The 16,898-nt window shown below is 35.8% G+C and overlaps 1 protein-coding gene across 2 annotated transcripts in view; it reads right to left on the bottom strand.

Moving 5' to 3' along the window:
• Positions 1-16,898, bottom strand: part of Chd1 (chromodomain-helicase-DNA-binding protein 1) — a 557,090-nt gene that overhangs the window by 411,330 nt on the left and 128,862 nt on the right. For both annotated transcript variants that reach the window (XM_090402402.1, XM_090402403.1), the window contains exon 10: positions 10,431-10,621. In XM_090402402.1, coding sequence (XP_090258528.1) covers positions 10,431-10,621 — 191 coding nt within the window. The remainder of the gene's footprint in view (positions 1-10,430; positions 10,622-16,898) is intronic.

The raw sequence follows: 16,898 nt of genomic DNA, 5'->3' as shown, positions 1-16,898 counted from the left end.
GTATAAACAACTTGGATTAGCGAACAAAGAAAGGGTAATTATTATGGGTGATTTTAATAATGGCGGTATAGATTGGAATTGGAGATAGCATTTGGGAATAAGGAAAGTGAATTTCTCAAGTTCTTGAGAGATACTATCTCAGGCAGCATGTAAAAAAAGGCACACGAGGATCAAGAGTTCTAGATCTCAGCATTTCCTCAGAGGATGCAAAAGTGGTAGAATGGTAACTGCTGCAGAAGACATTGTTGAGGTATTCAGTGATCAATTTATAAGGTGTTCATCCTGATCAAGGTGAAATCATGAGGAATTTAAGTGTAGAGGACATAGGAGAGGATAGCGTAATTGTGAGTGAGCAGGAGGTATTTGAGGAAATAAATAACCTTGATGTTAATAAGGAGATAGGATTTGATGAAATATCACCACACATCTTAAGAGAATGTTCCAGGGTAACTGGCAGTAGTATTGGCATGCCTGTTTAATAAGAGTTTTGCAACAGCACAGGTTCCAAGGGAATGGAAGGAGGGTAAAATTGTTCCACTGCATAAAGGTGGTGATAAGGTTGTAGCTTCAAATTATAGACCGGTCTATATATCTGGAGTTGTGGTGAAGGTCCTGGAGAGATTAGTGAGAAGTAGGATACAGAAATGAGGTGATAACAGCAGTATTCTCTGTGGTTATCAGCATGGGTTGTTAAGGGGAGATCATGTTTCACTAACTTACTTATGTACCATAACAATGTGACAAATACCTTGGACAGAGGAGATGCATATACAATGGTATACTTGGATTTTGCAAAGGCTTTTGATAGACTGCCACATGACAAGCTCTTAATTAAATTAAAAGAGATGGGATTGGATAACAGACTTCTGTGTTGGATGTGACTGGCTGTCAGATAGGCATCAAAGTTGTATATGAGGGTGCAGTATCCTGAAAGAGGAAGGTCACTAGTGGTGTACTGCAGGGGGTCAAGTTATGGAACCACTGTTGTTCAATATGTATGTTAATGATATTGGGTTGGGTTTAACTAGTGATATCCAGCTGTTTGCAGATGATGCAAAACTGGGGAGAGCAATGCACAGTCGGGCTGATGTTAATGCCTTACAAGAGGACTTGAATAGATTGCATGAATGGGAAGGTAAGTGGAACTGTCAGTTCAATGTTGCCAAGTGAAAGGTTTTGAGATTTAGCAAGCAACGATGAGATACAAAGTATACACTTAGTGGGGAAACTTTAACAGAAGTAGAGATGATGAGATATTTAGGAGTGATAGTGGACAAGGACCTGAAATTCAGAGGACACATTGCACAAGTTGCGAAGACATCACATCGAATAATGGCAATGATGGGGAGAACCCTGACATGCAGAAATAGAGAGGTTATGATTCCATATAAGGCCTTGATCAGGCCTCATATGGATTATTGTGCACAGATTTGGTTGCCAGGTTTTCATGGTGATGACGAGGATATGTTGGAAAGGGTACAGAGAAGATTCACAAAGGTAGTCAGTGGTCTTTGGAATGTGCAGTACATGGACAGATTGAGAGAATGTAAATTGCAGAGTCTTGTGAATAAGATGAAGAAGGGGGGGGGATATGATTGAGACATATAAACTGGTCAGAGGTTGTTATCAGGTAGACATGGAAATGATTTTTCGTTGAATTGGAGAGGGAAGTAGAACAAGAGGCCATTACTGGAAACTGTATAAGGAGGGTGTGAGCAAAGGAGTGAGAAGCAGGCTCTTTGCATGGAGGGTGGTTGGTGAGTGGAATGCATTGCCTGAGTGTGCTGTGGATGTGGACACATTGAATCAGTTTAAGACACGGTTGGATGAGTATTGTATGCAATAGTGAGTACCTCCCACGATGAGTCTCTGACTCCACGGAGGTCAAATGTTGATAATAATAATAATAATATCTGAATCCAGCAATTCTGTTTCAGATTCTGCATTCACTGTAAAAGGGTTCCTTATCCATGCTTTGTTGCTGTTGATTGGGGGAAATATTCCTTCAAACTTGCCTGCAGTCCTAGCATATGTTCCTTGATAACAGCTGAAATCTCATCCAGCATGGAACTCATATTATACTCTTTTTGTAATTCTGTTAGTTTTGTAAAAGATTTGTAATTCCCTGCTTCCACACGATGGGACAACAAAGTTTTTTTGTTGCAGCTACCACCTTCTCTTGCACTTTAAATACAGTTACATTGTTACCTTGTAATGTCAGATTTAAATTATTCAAAAAATCAAAAAATGTCACAAAGGTAGGCAACCTTTATTAACTAATTGACATCACAATAATTGTCTTTGAATTCAAATATTACATCCCTAGCCATCGGGGGGGGGGGGGGGGGGGGGGGGATGTTGGTCTAAGAACATTAAAACTTCATCCTTCATTTCAATAAGTCTTCTTAAGACATTCCCTCTTGATAGCCATCGCACCTCGCAGGGTAAAAGAAGATATTCGTGTTCACTCCCCATTTCTTTGCACAACGCAGAGAATATTCTTGAATTTAATGGACGAGATTTTATAAAGTTTATAAATTGTACATACTCTTGCATAGTTGCATTTAAAAGCAATGGCATTCTTTTGACGGCCAATGCTTCTCTGTGAATGCTACAATGCACCCATGCACAGTCTGGTGCTATATCTTTGATCTTCGGAAAAAGTCCAGTACGTGCACTTGCCATTGCGCGATCACTACTCAGTCCCACACATTTCTTCCATTCAATGCCCTTTTCACTGATGTAATTTGCAATCAAATTAATCTTCAGCTGTTGTTCTTGTTGTCAGAGGTTTACAAAAAAGAAATTATGTGCGAGTTGCATTGTCATAATCGTATCTCACAAAACACATTAAATTGGCATTGTTCGATATGTCTGTACTTTCATTGACTTGCAAGGAAATAAAATTGCACTCTTTTAAGTGACCTAAGACAATTTATTCGATATTATCTGCCATCTCCATGATTCTACGCTTCACTGTGTTATTTGAAGTAAATATGCTGACGCTATTTGCGTCAGCATATTTACTTGGCTCTCCTGTTTTTTATCACATATCCGAGATGCTAACATTTTCATTGCTGGAACTATTAATTTCTCGGCAACTGTGTGAGGATAACCAGTTTCAGCAATTAATTTTGATATTTCATAAGAAGCCATTACAAGGTTTTCAGACTCAGCTCCCTGAGAAAAATTCGAAGACACAGTCTTCTTGGTAGCTATTAGTTCTCTCTTTTTATTTATAAGGAAATCTATTGGATTATTACTGTAGTTCGGATGTTTCAATTCCAAATGTCGCTTCAACTTTGAAGGTATCATGGACTCATTTGAAAGTGCTGCACAACAAATAACACATAATGGTTTGTCATCAGCATCCTTGATGAAACTGAATTGTATGTAATCCTCAGAATACTGTCGGGTCCAGTACATCTTTTTCTTTTTTGTAAGAGTAGTAGACAACACATTGTGCGGCCATTTGTTAGTGCTTTTCTCAAAACTCGTGCCCAGCTGCATGTCACTCAATTGTTCATTGGTGCTAATCGAAGAGTTTGTAACCAGCACATTGTTTGTTTGTTGTTTCATTACCCATTTATCCATCGTTAAATGGGTGATGGCAAGCAAGATGAAGAAAGAATGCAATAAATTATTTAGAAACAATTATAATAATTACGGTTGTTCAGCCGAACCCACCGGGCAAGGTACACATAATCAGTAAATACAAAAAAATATGCTCTCTCTCGATGCTTAACTCAAACTGAACAAGCAGAGTGAGTACGTGGCGGGCGAGTAAAACAAACGCCAGACCACCAAATGATTTGGCTGGTGGCGAGGTTGCTGCCTCGCCATTAGTTGAGCTACTTTACTGCGAACAAAGAGACTGTGAAATGGCGGCGCAGACAGAGCACGTTTTTTGTCTCTATTAATTAAATTATTTATTCATTAGTCCCGAATAAATGCTATTTACTTGTACTTTAGAGTTTCGTTAAAAAAAGAAAACCCAAAAACGAAACACCTAGGTTTTTGAGAGTTTTTTTTTTAGGTGACCCGGTATTTAGCTTACGTGATCCAGTGCCGGGTCATGACTCACCATTTGGGAACCACTGCTATAGCTATTCCCATTATTCCTTGATTGTTATTTCCTGGATATAACATTTTGTATTTATGGCTTAGAAAGATCTCACCTGTTTTTGTCTTCTTTCTTGAAGTCACAGTCTATTATATCAATCAGGTACTTATTGAATTCTTTTGCTAATTCCATTTTTTTCCACTGATGCTTTTTATGTTGATAGTACCAATCTTGAACTCTGCTTATGTTGAGTTGGGATATATTCTGGGATTTATTCCAGTAGCTGATGTTTTGCTGTTTGCCTTAGTTCCCTAACAAAAACAATGGGCCTTGTTTAACCAGCCGAAGCTCTATCTGGCATGAAATTCCATCATGTTATACCATCATTTTACATTGTAATTTAAGCAAATAAGAATACAATTTGGTTGACTAAATTCCAAACTGCCAGCTCATCCTCATTTATTCAGTTTCTAGGTAGATAGAATGTGGAGAACTGACCTAATGTCCAATCATGACATTCCTTAAAAGGCTACATGGAGGTCTCCTCCCAGTTATAAAGCTTTGATCCTGAAGCACCCCACTAAGTAGAAAATGATAAAAATAGAAAAAAAAAAAGTATATAATTAATAAAAATAGAAAAAAAAAACCTCCTTAGTTCACCCACAGTACTAATGTACTATAGACTTACAACCTTTTGTGAGGGAATCACATTAAAAAAAAATGCTAAAATGTGACCTCCTGCCGTTTTTTGCAAAGTACAGCTTATCTCTCGACTCATTTCTGTATGAGAGTTTTTACTAACTTCTCTAAAATATTCAACAACACTTCAGAGATATTGATAAGTCAACAGTTAGATACATCAGTTTTTGCACCATCCTTGTACGATGAAACTATCATACATTCTTTCCATACCTGTAGGATCTTTCAAAGAGCTGAGACTCAAGTTATACAAACATGTCAAGGGACAAGCCATTCTGGTTGAACATTCCTTTTATGTAGGTGCTGATATTTATCTTATATTTCCTTTGAACTTCAACTCTTGTCCATCATCACACAATCAAATGTCTCACCAATTTCCTCCAATCCAGTATCATCAGTGCAATAGACACTATGCAATATTTTCATCCTAAAGTGAATAACCTTACACTTTACCACATTAAACTAACAACTATTATCCTTTGCCAATACAGTCAATTTATTTAAATCATCCTGTAGGATCTCTTTACCATCTTTATTAATTGCAGCCTCTGTTTTGCTGAATACTTTCCCTCTGCTTTGAGGGAAAGTACTTGGAAGTTTTTTTAAGTTTTTTTTCAGCAAACAACTGAACTGAATACTTTCCCTCAAACCATTCCCTATCATTATTATAGAAATTAAACAATAGTTGCATTAGTACAGGTCCTAGTATATGCTGAAGTATCAAAGGAAAACAATCTGTACTGCACTGCAAATGGAATCATATATGCTTGTACGTGCATGCACGCAACGCACACACACACACACACACAAATTGACAGTTTGAGCAGAAGGATGATGGCTAGATGTTTTACATGGGGATTTATATTATCTGCACTCATATTAAGGAACTATAATGATTGCATTATTAAAGAATAGTGTTAAACCTGATATTCAAATAAGCTTGATTTATTATGCAAACCCTCTTTAACAAACTGTTTAGAAGTCTACAAAAGTCTTTTTACCTTATTAAATAACTGGGATCACAAATTGAGAATGAATGTGAACAATAAAATAAGCTGGAAAGCAGACAACACATTTTAACAATCTAGGCAATTTTTAGTGAAGAAAAATTAAATATGGGAAAAAAAAAAGATATTACATTATGTATGGCAGGTAATGTGGAAAGTGAGATGAATAAATTTATATGATACAAGAGGGAAACTGAAAACAGATTACTAATGTGAAAAAAAAAAAAAAAAACACTAACTCAAACAAACATTGCTAAGCAGTATTACTTCCTACAATGAATATAAAAGCAATTCATCAGACCTATTTTCTGATTAGAACAATTTGTTAACATTTCACATCTTTCTTTATATAGTCTTTACATAAGAAACTTGAGAACAGTAGTAGAGAAAATGAAAGACAAGGAGGAGAAGCAGGTTCAGTAGTTTTATCAAGGATGCTGGGCAGTTACTACTGCTCATGTTGTAACAGGCTTGGTGGAAAGCAGATGAATGATAGAGACCAGTTCATTGGAATTAGTGCACGTGAAATTACCTGCAGAAAATATCTTTTATCTGCAATATGGTTGACGCAATATCAGTGATGAAAGTAGATCATTCAACAGCTGAAATGCTCATTTCTGGATATCATCAAAAATTTTTTGGAAGATTTTTTTTTTTTGATGCACACCACCAACCAAACATGAGTATCATTCTCTGGACAGATTTGAAATTTGCATGAACAGAAAATGCAGCCAGGCTTTTTAGAAAATGAAGACGCTATGTGAGTGGTTATGCCTGGAAAGGCAAGTGGGAAATGTTAACCCAAAAAGAAAGATAAAATCCAGTCTGATGATTTGTGTATTATCAAAGGAAGGTGAATGCAATTTCCTTCCTGTGTGAAAAATTTCAAAGAGGGAAAGCTATTGTGATGTGAAGTAATCAACCAAAGAGAAAACCACTTACTTACCCAACTGGAAAGTAGACCAAAGAAGGATAATTTGTTAAGCAGGCTTTCATGCTTGAAAAATATGCAACAGAACTACACAGCATTTGATCAAATACTCTGCTGTTCCAGATCAAATGTTAAGAAATCCTTCTACAGCATGTGTCTAAAGGGAGGATTATAAAGGCTGGATTGCTTGCAAATCTTTAGGGGCAGAAACCACACTAGTGGCCACTGATTAATGCTGGCTTCCAGGTAGTTAAGAAACTGACTGTTTGGTGACCTTCTCCATCTTTAACACATTCATGTTAGGAAGTGTTTCATACATTTATCATACCGATGGGACTTCTCATTACCATTTGTGTGCTGCTTCTGCATTGGGCATCCTCACTCCTCATAAACTTTATGTCAGTGAGGCTGCCCGATGCAGAAGCGTGTTAGCTGCAACTCTTTCAGTAAAATTTTATTTGACGTTAGCATTTGTGGTCTGTCTTAGAGACATCAAAAATTTCAAACACAATCAAACAAACACTTATTTCATGTAACTGAAAATTTGGACAAATGTTAGGAACAACTGTTTTAGTTAGATACTATGTTTGGCAGTACAACAAACAGTTTTGCTTGAGTCTATGCAGCATAGTTTCTGTGGAAGGGGACTTGTGTTTCATTAGGTAATACTGTTTTTATCCCAGCTGTTTCTAATTGCACTATTTGTTGATAAATATATTACACAGACTGCAGATGTCCCCTGTACCTTATTCAGGGATACAATAAAACTACATGTTTTTCTTGCATCTGCAGTATAGTGGCTGTTAGTGATTTATATGTCCCAAACAAATCTCTTTCCATCTATTCATTTTTTTTTTAAATTATGACCACCATAAATGCAAATATGAAAGTCTAGAGTTTATAGGATCACATATTCTTCAATCCACCCACAGATACTTATAGCACAAGTGCACATTTAATATCACAGATTTAAATTACTCATAATCCGTTTTACAGTACTGAAAGTATTTTTATTCATGCCTATACTTTACACCTTATAGTAAATCAAGTATAGTAACAAATAATCAAATATAGCACACTCTTTAATAATTGATTTTTTAATATATTCTGAAAAGAACATTCCTTTTTACTATCCCCCTTACTCAATGCAGGATTAGTTACAATAGAAGAAAGCATTATGAAAAGCAGCATATTTGACGACATGCAGGAATGAAATTGTGGTAGTTTTACTCGCTTCGCGGCAAGTAACCCACTACCACACTGACCTGAATGTGCTAGGAGAGGAGTGAGGTGAGGACAAAGAGTCAGTAATTTGAAAACATACTTTATTCCTCCTCCCACCTTAGAAAGAGGATGAATATATTGGCTTACCTCTATGTAGTGAGGTAATTTATGATTCTTCTACTGTCTTTCTGGGTGGAAGACTACAGGAGGCATGTAGTGCTCCTGGAGTGGTAGAAAGTAATTTAGTTATGCAAAAACTGAAGGAGGAGAATGATTTCAAGAGGTCAGCTTTTATCTCTAGATGTTGTTATAGCAGTGCATTTGGATGAGGGGAGGTGGAAGCACAGACAAGCAGAAGGTTATAAGGGACTAGAAAGCATGAAATCTGTACAGGAGGTGAGTTTTTCCATTTGGCTATTTGAAAATTAGATTTAGATTTGTTGATGGTTGTTTCACATTTGTTGTTTTCCTGTGTGTATGTAGAGAATGAGACTAGTGTTCTTATCTTGAGCCACTTGTGGTATGTTGAATTCTTTTATTGCACTTCTTGGCACAACTGTTATTAAATCATATTTTTGACAGTGTGTGTGTGTGTGTGTGTGGGTGGGTGGGTGGGAGGGGGATTGAAATGGAGTTGGAAATAAAGTTTATTCCAGCAAGAATGATTTCTGTAATGCTCTCAGAGCAAGTGTTTAAATCAAGAGAGTAGAAGCTGTAGTCTGACATGGACAGGAAAAGAAGAGTCCCAGAGATCATCCTATTTTTGCTCTGTTGTAGTGTCAAAGAACACATGGTTGTGCAAAAGGCAGATTGTAAAAAGTGAAATCTTACCAAAAGCAGAAGTGATCTTGAAGAAGAAGAACTGGTTAAGGAAAGACAAAAGGTTATCTGGTGTAGTAGGGTCATCACAGTATATATTCTACTGGCTGGTGGATGATTTGCATTATATTACTGCTTATAGCAAATACTTCAGAAGCTCTTCCAGATTGGTCAGTGGAATAGGAAAAGGAAAGCAGTTGCGAGTTGTGGATATTAAAGTCACATAAGAAGATGACTTCACTGTTTGGATTATCAAATTGCAAATAATCACTCTTCAGATATAAAAAGTCAATCAGAGTGATTTTCAGAATTTAGAGAGTGGCAAACATAAAAGATGAATGCTACTGAATTGGGCAAGGAAAAATCTTATGCCAAAGGTAAAAAAACTGGATATTCTAGATGCACTATTCTCTATCATGGAATACTCAATCATCACAGAAAGACACAAGTCTCATCCAGTGTTGGCAAGAATTATACAGAGTGCAGTTTGGATATACATACTATACATCCAAACTGCACAGTACTTAATGAACTATTGTATTCAATATAATGTGCAGCACTTAATGAACTACTGTATATTAAGATGTACAGTAGTTACAGAAGTTGATATTTGAATTTCAGCTAGAATATCTGTACATAGTGTGCAACATTTATACAGACATCTGTGTTGGTGAAGTGGAAATAGAAATATTTTTTGTAAGATTTAGTGTTTTTTATATATTTGTCATGTTAATTTTTGAGGGAGATTTTTATATGTACAGCGATCAGTTTGTTTTTCATGCTATGGTTCACTTCAGTGAATAGCTGAAAAGAGTATCTCTTTTCAACAGTTGTGTCCTTGACAGCATCTCCCACATTCCAATACTTGGACTCTCTTTCAGGCAATAGTCTGGCAGAGTATATGGGAGCTGGATTATACACTACTGATTGAGAAGTGTTCTGTTCAGGTTTGGTCTGTTATACTACTTGGTGGCTAGTAGTATGTGGAACCACCTCCTCACTGCTGCCTCAGGTAGAGAAAGTTTAGGGGGACTCCAACATGCTTTTCATGTCCATGAAGGATATCACTCATACTGCATTTAAGAAGATGGTTGTGTGTATGTGTGTGTGTGGGGGGGGGGGGGGGGGTGAAAGGAGAATTCATTCTCTGGAGATCAAAACACACCTCTAGAGTCCAGTGATGGTTTGTTACTTGGCAGTGAAGGTCATCCGCCTTGGTATGTTTAGCTGGCATTTCCCAGAACTAGGCAGGCAGTACCTTATTGTATTGGCTGAAGTCATTGACAAAAAATTAACAATACAGATATAGAACTACTCTATATAGGCATGTCCTCCAAGTCTCTCCTACTACAGCCTAGTTGGTGAAAGTCTTTAGACAATACACAATTTTCATTGCTTGATGTTAGACAATCCTGCAAATTGGAGTGGTTGAAAGAGTTCTAGGTCTTTTTAAGTCCCAGATTATCTAATCCTTCACCCATGTACAGTACCAATCCTATTCACAAAAAGCTTACAACATTTTAGTCGGATCGTTAAAAACAGTCAGATAACATCTAAAACTAATTTTTATATTAACACTTTAAGTAGTAAAATAGAATTCAAGAATACTTTTCCTTATGCAACATAATTATATGTGATATATAATAAATTAAAAAAAAGTCATTGAGAAAAAGAAATCGAAACAAACCTTGCAGGCTTTATTTGGAATTTTCTGGGATTTGGATCGGATGTTAAATTCTTCAACTCTACTTGTAAATTTACGAGCAATTAAATTACCATCTTCCCAAGTACACTCTGAGTAAGGCAATCCTTCCCACTTACAATAATAGTCTTTACTATCTTCTCCACTGCCACTGCTACTTCGAGATGGTGCACTTGCTAGAAAATTAAATAAATAAAAATGCATAACATAACACAGAATTATTTTTTTGAAGATATATTTATTATTAAACTGACTAGCTTTCAGATTGAAAACGATGTTCACATTTTGTATTTCTTTCTTTCTTTTTCTTTTAATATTTTGGAAAACATTATACATTTGACTGCAACCTAGCATTACTATAGCAAAAAACACCATAACAAACTACTGAAAAATCACAACCAAAACTCCACATGTACAGTATACTATGCTAAAAGTCACTGCAGTAAAATTTATTAAATATAAGATTTTCAAAATAATCACTTTTAATTGTATCACCCTCAAGGAGTGTACCAGCTATAGCTAACTCACTCTCACAGGATTCAAAAGAATAGTTTGTAATAGTGCAAAATTTACTACAAAACTTCTGGTAGTAAATTTGCTTGTGTTTCCTATATTAAAGGTTGATTGCTATACAATAATGCAGCACAATTACTGTGACATTGAACAATTTTCTACAAAACAAAAGGTCTATTATTTGTCAGGCTTCTGTATCAACACTTGCCTCTCTTTCCTTTAAAGTACTTATGTTATATCAAGCCACCTGCATTTTAAACTTTCTCTTTGTCTCTTTCAATCTATACTGCAAACACCTGTTTTGTTAATCCTTCATGAACCATTAGATTAGCTCTAAACACATATTCTTTAATATAAAAAATGCCAATAATTTTTTCACATCTTCATTGAAACAATCTATTTACTCATACCAGTGTTACTCAGAATTATCATATTTGTGGTCTCCATTCACTGATCAACAGCATTTTATTTCTAATTATCAGATCCACATGATAAAACAGGTTTGAACATTGTTTTGACTAATTCCTCTCATGTTCAGTTATTTAACTGGTTACCTACCACATCAGTCTTATGTTACTTCACTAAAATTTGTGCCTAAACAGTAAAATGCTCTTACTTACTGAATAAATAACATACTGTAGATTTTCTCTCCATCTCATTATTGTAATCTTTACTTCAAACACTTGTCTTGTTACTCTTTCATGAATTGCAGGAGATGCCATTTCACCTAAATTATTTACAGCAACCCTAGAAGAAATTTTTAAAAACTTGGATTGGAAAAATAGAGGAATTTTGGAAAGAACTAAATCATCTACAATTTGTATATGATACTGTTCTTTTAGGAAACTCTGCAGATCTTCAACAAATAATCACTGAATTGAATGCAGAAAGTAAAAAGAAAGGATTAAATATAAACAAAGACAGAACAGAAATAATGTATAATAAATACGTTACCAAAAAAAGTCAGTCCAAATGGAACACCAGGAAATTGATATAGTAAACTCTTATGTTTACCTAGGATGAAAGATCACAGTAGAGGGTGACTGTCAAGAATAAATATGTAGAATTCAACTTTTGGTTGGATAGCTTTTGGAAACTACAATGAAGCATTCAAAGGAAAATCCCAGTCTGACTTAAAAGAAAAATATTCAACAGTTGTTTATTTCCGGTCATGACATATGGAAGTGAAACAGAAATCTGATTAAAAAATTCACCAACAAGCTGAGGATTACTCAGAAGAAAACAGAAAGATCATTACTAGGTATTACCATTCCAGACAGAAAGTGCAATGTTTGGGTCAGAGCTCAGACTAGGGTGAGAGTTATTATAACAGCCATTAAAAGATTCAATTGGCAATGAGCAGGTCACATTGCAAGAAGTAACACTTATAAATAAATATGATATCAGAATGGTATATTTAATTCATGTGGAGGAAAATTACGATAATTAACAACATCTTCTGGATTTTGCCTTAATTCTATTTTGCTACAAATAATATCTGTGGCAACTAGTCTCCCAGTGCTTTATTTTTATGTTGATGGACCTCAGGTATACTTCCTGCAAGGAAGTCATTTCTCATCTGATGGAAATATTAACTGAAAGCTTTGGAATCTTTCAGTTCTGATTCACATCCTTGCACCTACATTCTTAAACCAGCTTGTTTAGGATGATGAGGATTAACTTGTATCAAAACCTACCATATTTTACCATCATCATCTACTTGAACACTGTACTTTTCACAGCCACAGTCAGGAACTAATTCACTAAGCTGTTGCATCATATATTCTTCCTTAACAAAATATAAGATGGAAAGAGAGCAATAGAGATGGTGGGAGGATTATATTAAAGAGATGGCATGAACTGAGTGCCATAGAAAGGCTCAAGATAGGAATGAATGGTGGACTTCATCCAGCATTGAACAGAAAAATGGCTCCTGATGATGATATCTACTTTAATCATTATGAATCTGACTTTCTAGTTCCTGCCATGTACCCTCAAGGGGTGTACAGGATATGATAGTACTACATGAAAAATTTACATCATTACTAACTTCCTATCTACAATTTTCCTCCAAATCAGTCTGTTACTTGTCAAGACTCCAATATCATCATTGTTAGATCTTATATTTCTATATAAAACTTTTATACCTCCATATTTAAGCATTTCAGGTTGGGCACATATTTATGAAGTCTTTCCATTTGGCACATTTCTGTTTGCTTTCTTTTTACTTCCAGTACTATCCATCGTTAACCAACATGATAATTATTACAAATGTTATTTCAAAACTTTTAGTATTTTGTTTACAATTGTGCAATACTGCACAACTGGGAAATTTAATTATTAGAAAATACTTAAATTTATAACAATTATTTATTTGACATGAAGCAAGACATTTCACTACCTTTTTTTCACGATACCTGTTTTTCAGTCATTAGTTAATGCTATACTGGTGAACTAGACATTAAAAAAGGGGTACGTTAAAATCCAGAAAGTTTCCCCTTCATCAAAAATAAACGGCTTTCTTTTTAATTTTTTAAATTCAGTTCTCTTTTAAGTGAGGTAAAGCACCCAATGAAAAGAAAAAAGCTAGTTAAGATTTGAAAAAAATACATAGAAAAAAAAAATACACGTAGTCCTCGACTTACAAAGACCAAAAATTATTATTAAAAATTCTCTAATTTAACTTTGCCGCCAGCATATACATCATCATCATCAAATTCCTGCCATGTACCCTCAAGGGGTGTACAGGATATGACAGTACTACATGAAAAAATTACATCATTACGAACTTCCTATCTACAATTTTCCTCCAAATCAGTCTGTTACTTGTCAAGACTCCAACATTATCAGATCTTATATTTCTATCATCTAAGGCACTTTGTACCATATCAATCCACCTATATCTTGGTCTTCCTCTGGGTCATTTTCCTGCCAACCTGGCAGAGAACACTTGTTTTGCTAATCTTTCCTCTCCCATTCTATTTAAGTAACCATACTACCTGAGATTAGCTCTGCTAATGCATTCCTGGATGCTGACAATGTCAAGTTCTTTCCTAATATCCTCGTTTTTAATATGATATTGTCATTGATGCCATCTGCTCACGCCTCTAATCTTTCTCAGGACTCTCATATCTGCGGTCTCTAGTGTTTGGTCAAGTGTTTTACTTCTGACCCAGCTCTCAGATCCATAAGTTAAAACTGGTTTGAACACTGTCTTGTATACAGCTAATTTAGTGTTCCGACTAATTTCTCTCTTATTCCATATGAATTTATTCAATTGACTTCCCACAATACCAGCTTTGCTGATTCTGTTGTCTATTTCTATATTTAATTTACCATCTTCAGTAAAAATCGTGCCTAAGTAGCTGAAATGTTTTACTTGTTCCACAGGTTCTCCATTCACAACATAGTTGACATTTTCAATGATTCTGCCTATTTTCATTGTCTTTGTCTTTTTATTGCTGACCTTCATACTACATCTATTACAACAGCTATTCAATTTAATCAGAGAATCTTGCAGACTTGTAGCAGATTTATTTAGAAGTATAACATCATCCGCATAAAGCAAAGAGCTGACATTAACATCTCCAATTTTGATATCAGGTTTAATACCACTTTCCTTCATAATGTGATCCATATAGATAATGAATAACAGAGGGGATAATGTACATCCTTGTCTCACACCAGATTTAACATTAAACCATCTTCCTGTACTTCCTTCAATTCTAACTGCTGACTTACAACTCAAATAAAGACTAAGTATTGCTTGATATAATGTCCCATTGACACCATATAACTGCAGCGTATTGAATAGCTTCTCTCTTGGCACCTTGTCATATGCCTTTTCCAAATCGACAAAACTTAAATACAGATCTTTGTTATATTCCCATGCTTTCTCAACTATTTGTCGTAGAGTGAAGATCTGATCCTGACAGCCTCTATTTGGCCTGAATCCAGCTTGTTCTTCACCAAGCTTTTCTTCCACAATTCTTCTCAATCGTTTCTCAAGTATACTTGCATAGATCTTGCCAGGAACACTCAGTAGGGAAATACCTCTGTAATTCTCACATTCAGTTTTATTTCCCTTTTTATATATGGGTACTATGAGAGCTCTACTCCAATCATCAGGAATTCGTCATTCTGTCCAGGCTTTCTGCACTATGCAGTGCAGCCACTGTAAGACTTTTATACCACCATACTTCAGCATTTCTGGTCGAATATCATCTACTCCTGCTGCCTTTCCACATTTCGAGCCTTTGATGGCTTTTACTACTTCAAGTATGGATATGTATTCCTGACTGCATGCCTGGTCAGTGTTTTTTATCACTGTGCTGTCATCACTGCTTGTTTCATTTAGCAGTTTTTCAAAGTAATTATTCCATACTTCAAGGATATCTCTTTCTCCAGTTTTCATGTCACCTTTATCATCTCTAACTCCTTTTACAGCACTGTTTCCTCCATTCCTAAGCTTCTTCAACAACCTGCAGAATATTTTGCCACCTTCTTGATATTTATTTTCTATATTCTTGCCAAAGTCCTTCCATGACTTTTGTTTAGCTAGTTTTACACACTGTTTAGCTTTCTTACATTTGTCTCTGTATTCTGTAAGTGTAAAAGCTGACTTATTTGCCAGGAACTTTTGATATGCTTTCTTCTTTTCCTTCACTGCCTCTTTAACTTCCTGTGTCCACCAGGGAGTTCTGATTTTTTTATCCTTGCACACAACCTCGCCACATGCCTCTCTGGCAGAATCAATCAATGTTTTCTTCAGAGTTTGCCACTGAATCTGCAAGGTTTGATTCCTGTTCTCAAACTCTTCCATTTTCTTTTCAATAATCTTTCTGTATTTTAGTCTACAGTTCACATCTGAGAGCTGCTCAACTTTTATTCGCTTTAAAACTTTCTTACATGTTATTCTTTTCAATATGAAATTCAATTTTATCCTGCTCAAGACTAAATAGTGATCACTTCCAATTTCAAATCCTCTGTACACGCTGGTGTCCTGCACCAGGGAGAAAACATCACTATCAACAATAACATAGTCAATGAGACTTTTCTTATTCCTAGCCTCTTCACTACATGTGAATTTGTGCACATTTCTATGTTGGAACATTGCGTTAGTAATAACCAGTCCATGTCCTGAGCAGAAATCCAACAGATATTTGCCATTATTATTAGCTTTGCTCTTTTCTCCAAATTTTCCCAAAATATTTTTGTATGTCTCACAATCATTTCGTACTCAGCTATTTAGATCCCAACAAGGATCAACTTTTCCTTTTTCATTGTGTCAGTTGCTTTTTCTAAAGCCTCAAAAAATTCCTCCACTTCTACCTTAGTAGAACCTTCTGTGGGACCATAGGCACAAATAAGTCTCATTGTCCAGTTCCCCATTCTAATATTTGCCCACATTACTCTATTTGAGACTGACTGCCATTCAAGAAGATTAGCCTCGTATTTTGTGTTGAATACTATGGCTACTCCTTCTTTTCCTTGATTGTCATTGCCTGAATATAACATTTTGTATTTATTGCTCAGAAAGATCTCACCAGTTTTGGTCTTTTTTGTTTCAGTCACCCCTATTATGTCGATCTGGTACTTATCTAATTCCTCAGCTAGCTGCATTTCTTTGCCATTCAGGCTTCTTATGGTGATAGTACCGATCTATCTTTAACTCTGGTGATGTTGAGTTGGGGTTTGTTTGCAGATTTGTTCCAGTAGCTGACTTTTTTGCTGTTCGCCCTGGTTCCCTGGCGAAAACAACGGGGGCCTTGTTTAACCGGACGATGCCCCAGCCGGCATGAAATTTTGTCATGTTGTACCATCATTTTTTATTTTGGTTTAACCAATAAGAATACAATTTGGTCGGCTAAATCCCAAATTGCCAGCCCATCCTCATTCGTTCAGTACCTAACAGGGTGCACCACGAGAAGGTGAGGATTG

The sequence above is a fragment of the Typopeltis vanoorti genome, chromosome 13 (genome assembly GCF_054136105.1).
Source record: "Typopeltis vanoorti isolate ZY-2024b chromosome 13, IOZ_Tvanoo_1.0, whole genome shotgun sequence".
Classification (NCBI taxonomy): Eukaryota; Metazoa; Arthropoda; class Arachnida; order Uropygi; family Thelyphonidae; genus Typopeltis; species Typopeltis vanoorti.
This window is presented reverse-complemented; position numbering and strand designations above follow the sequence as displayed.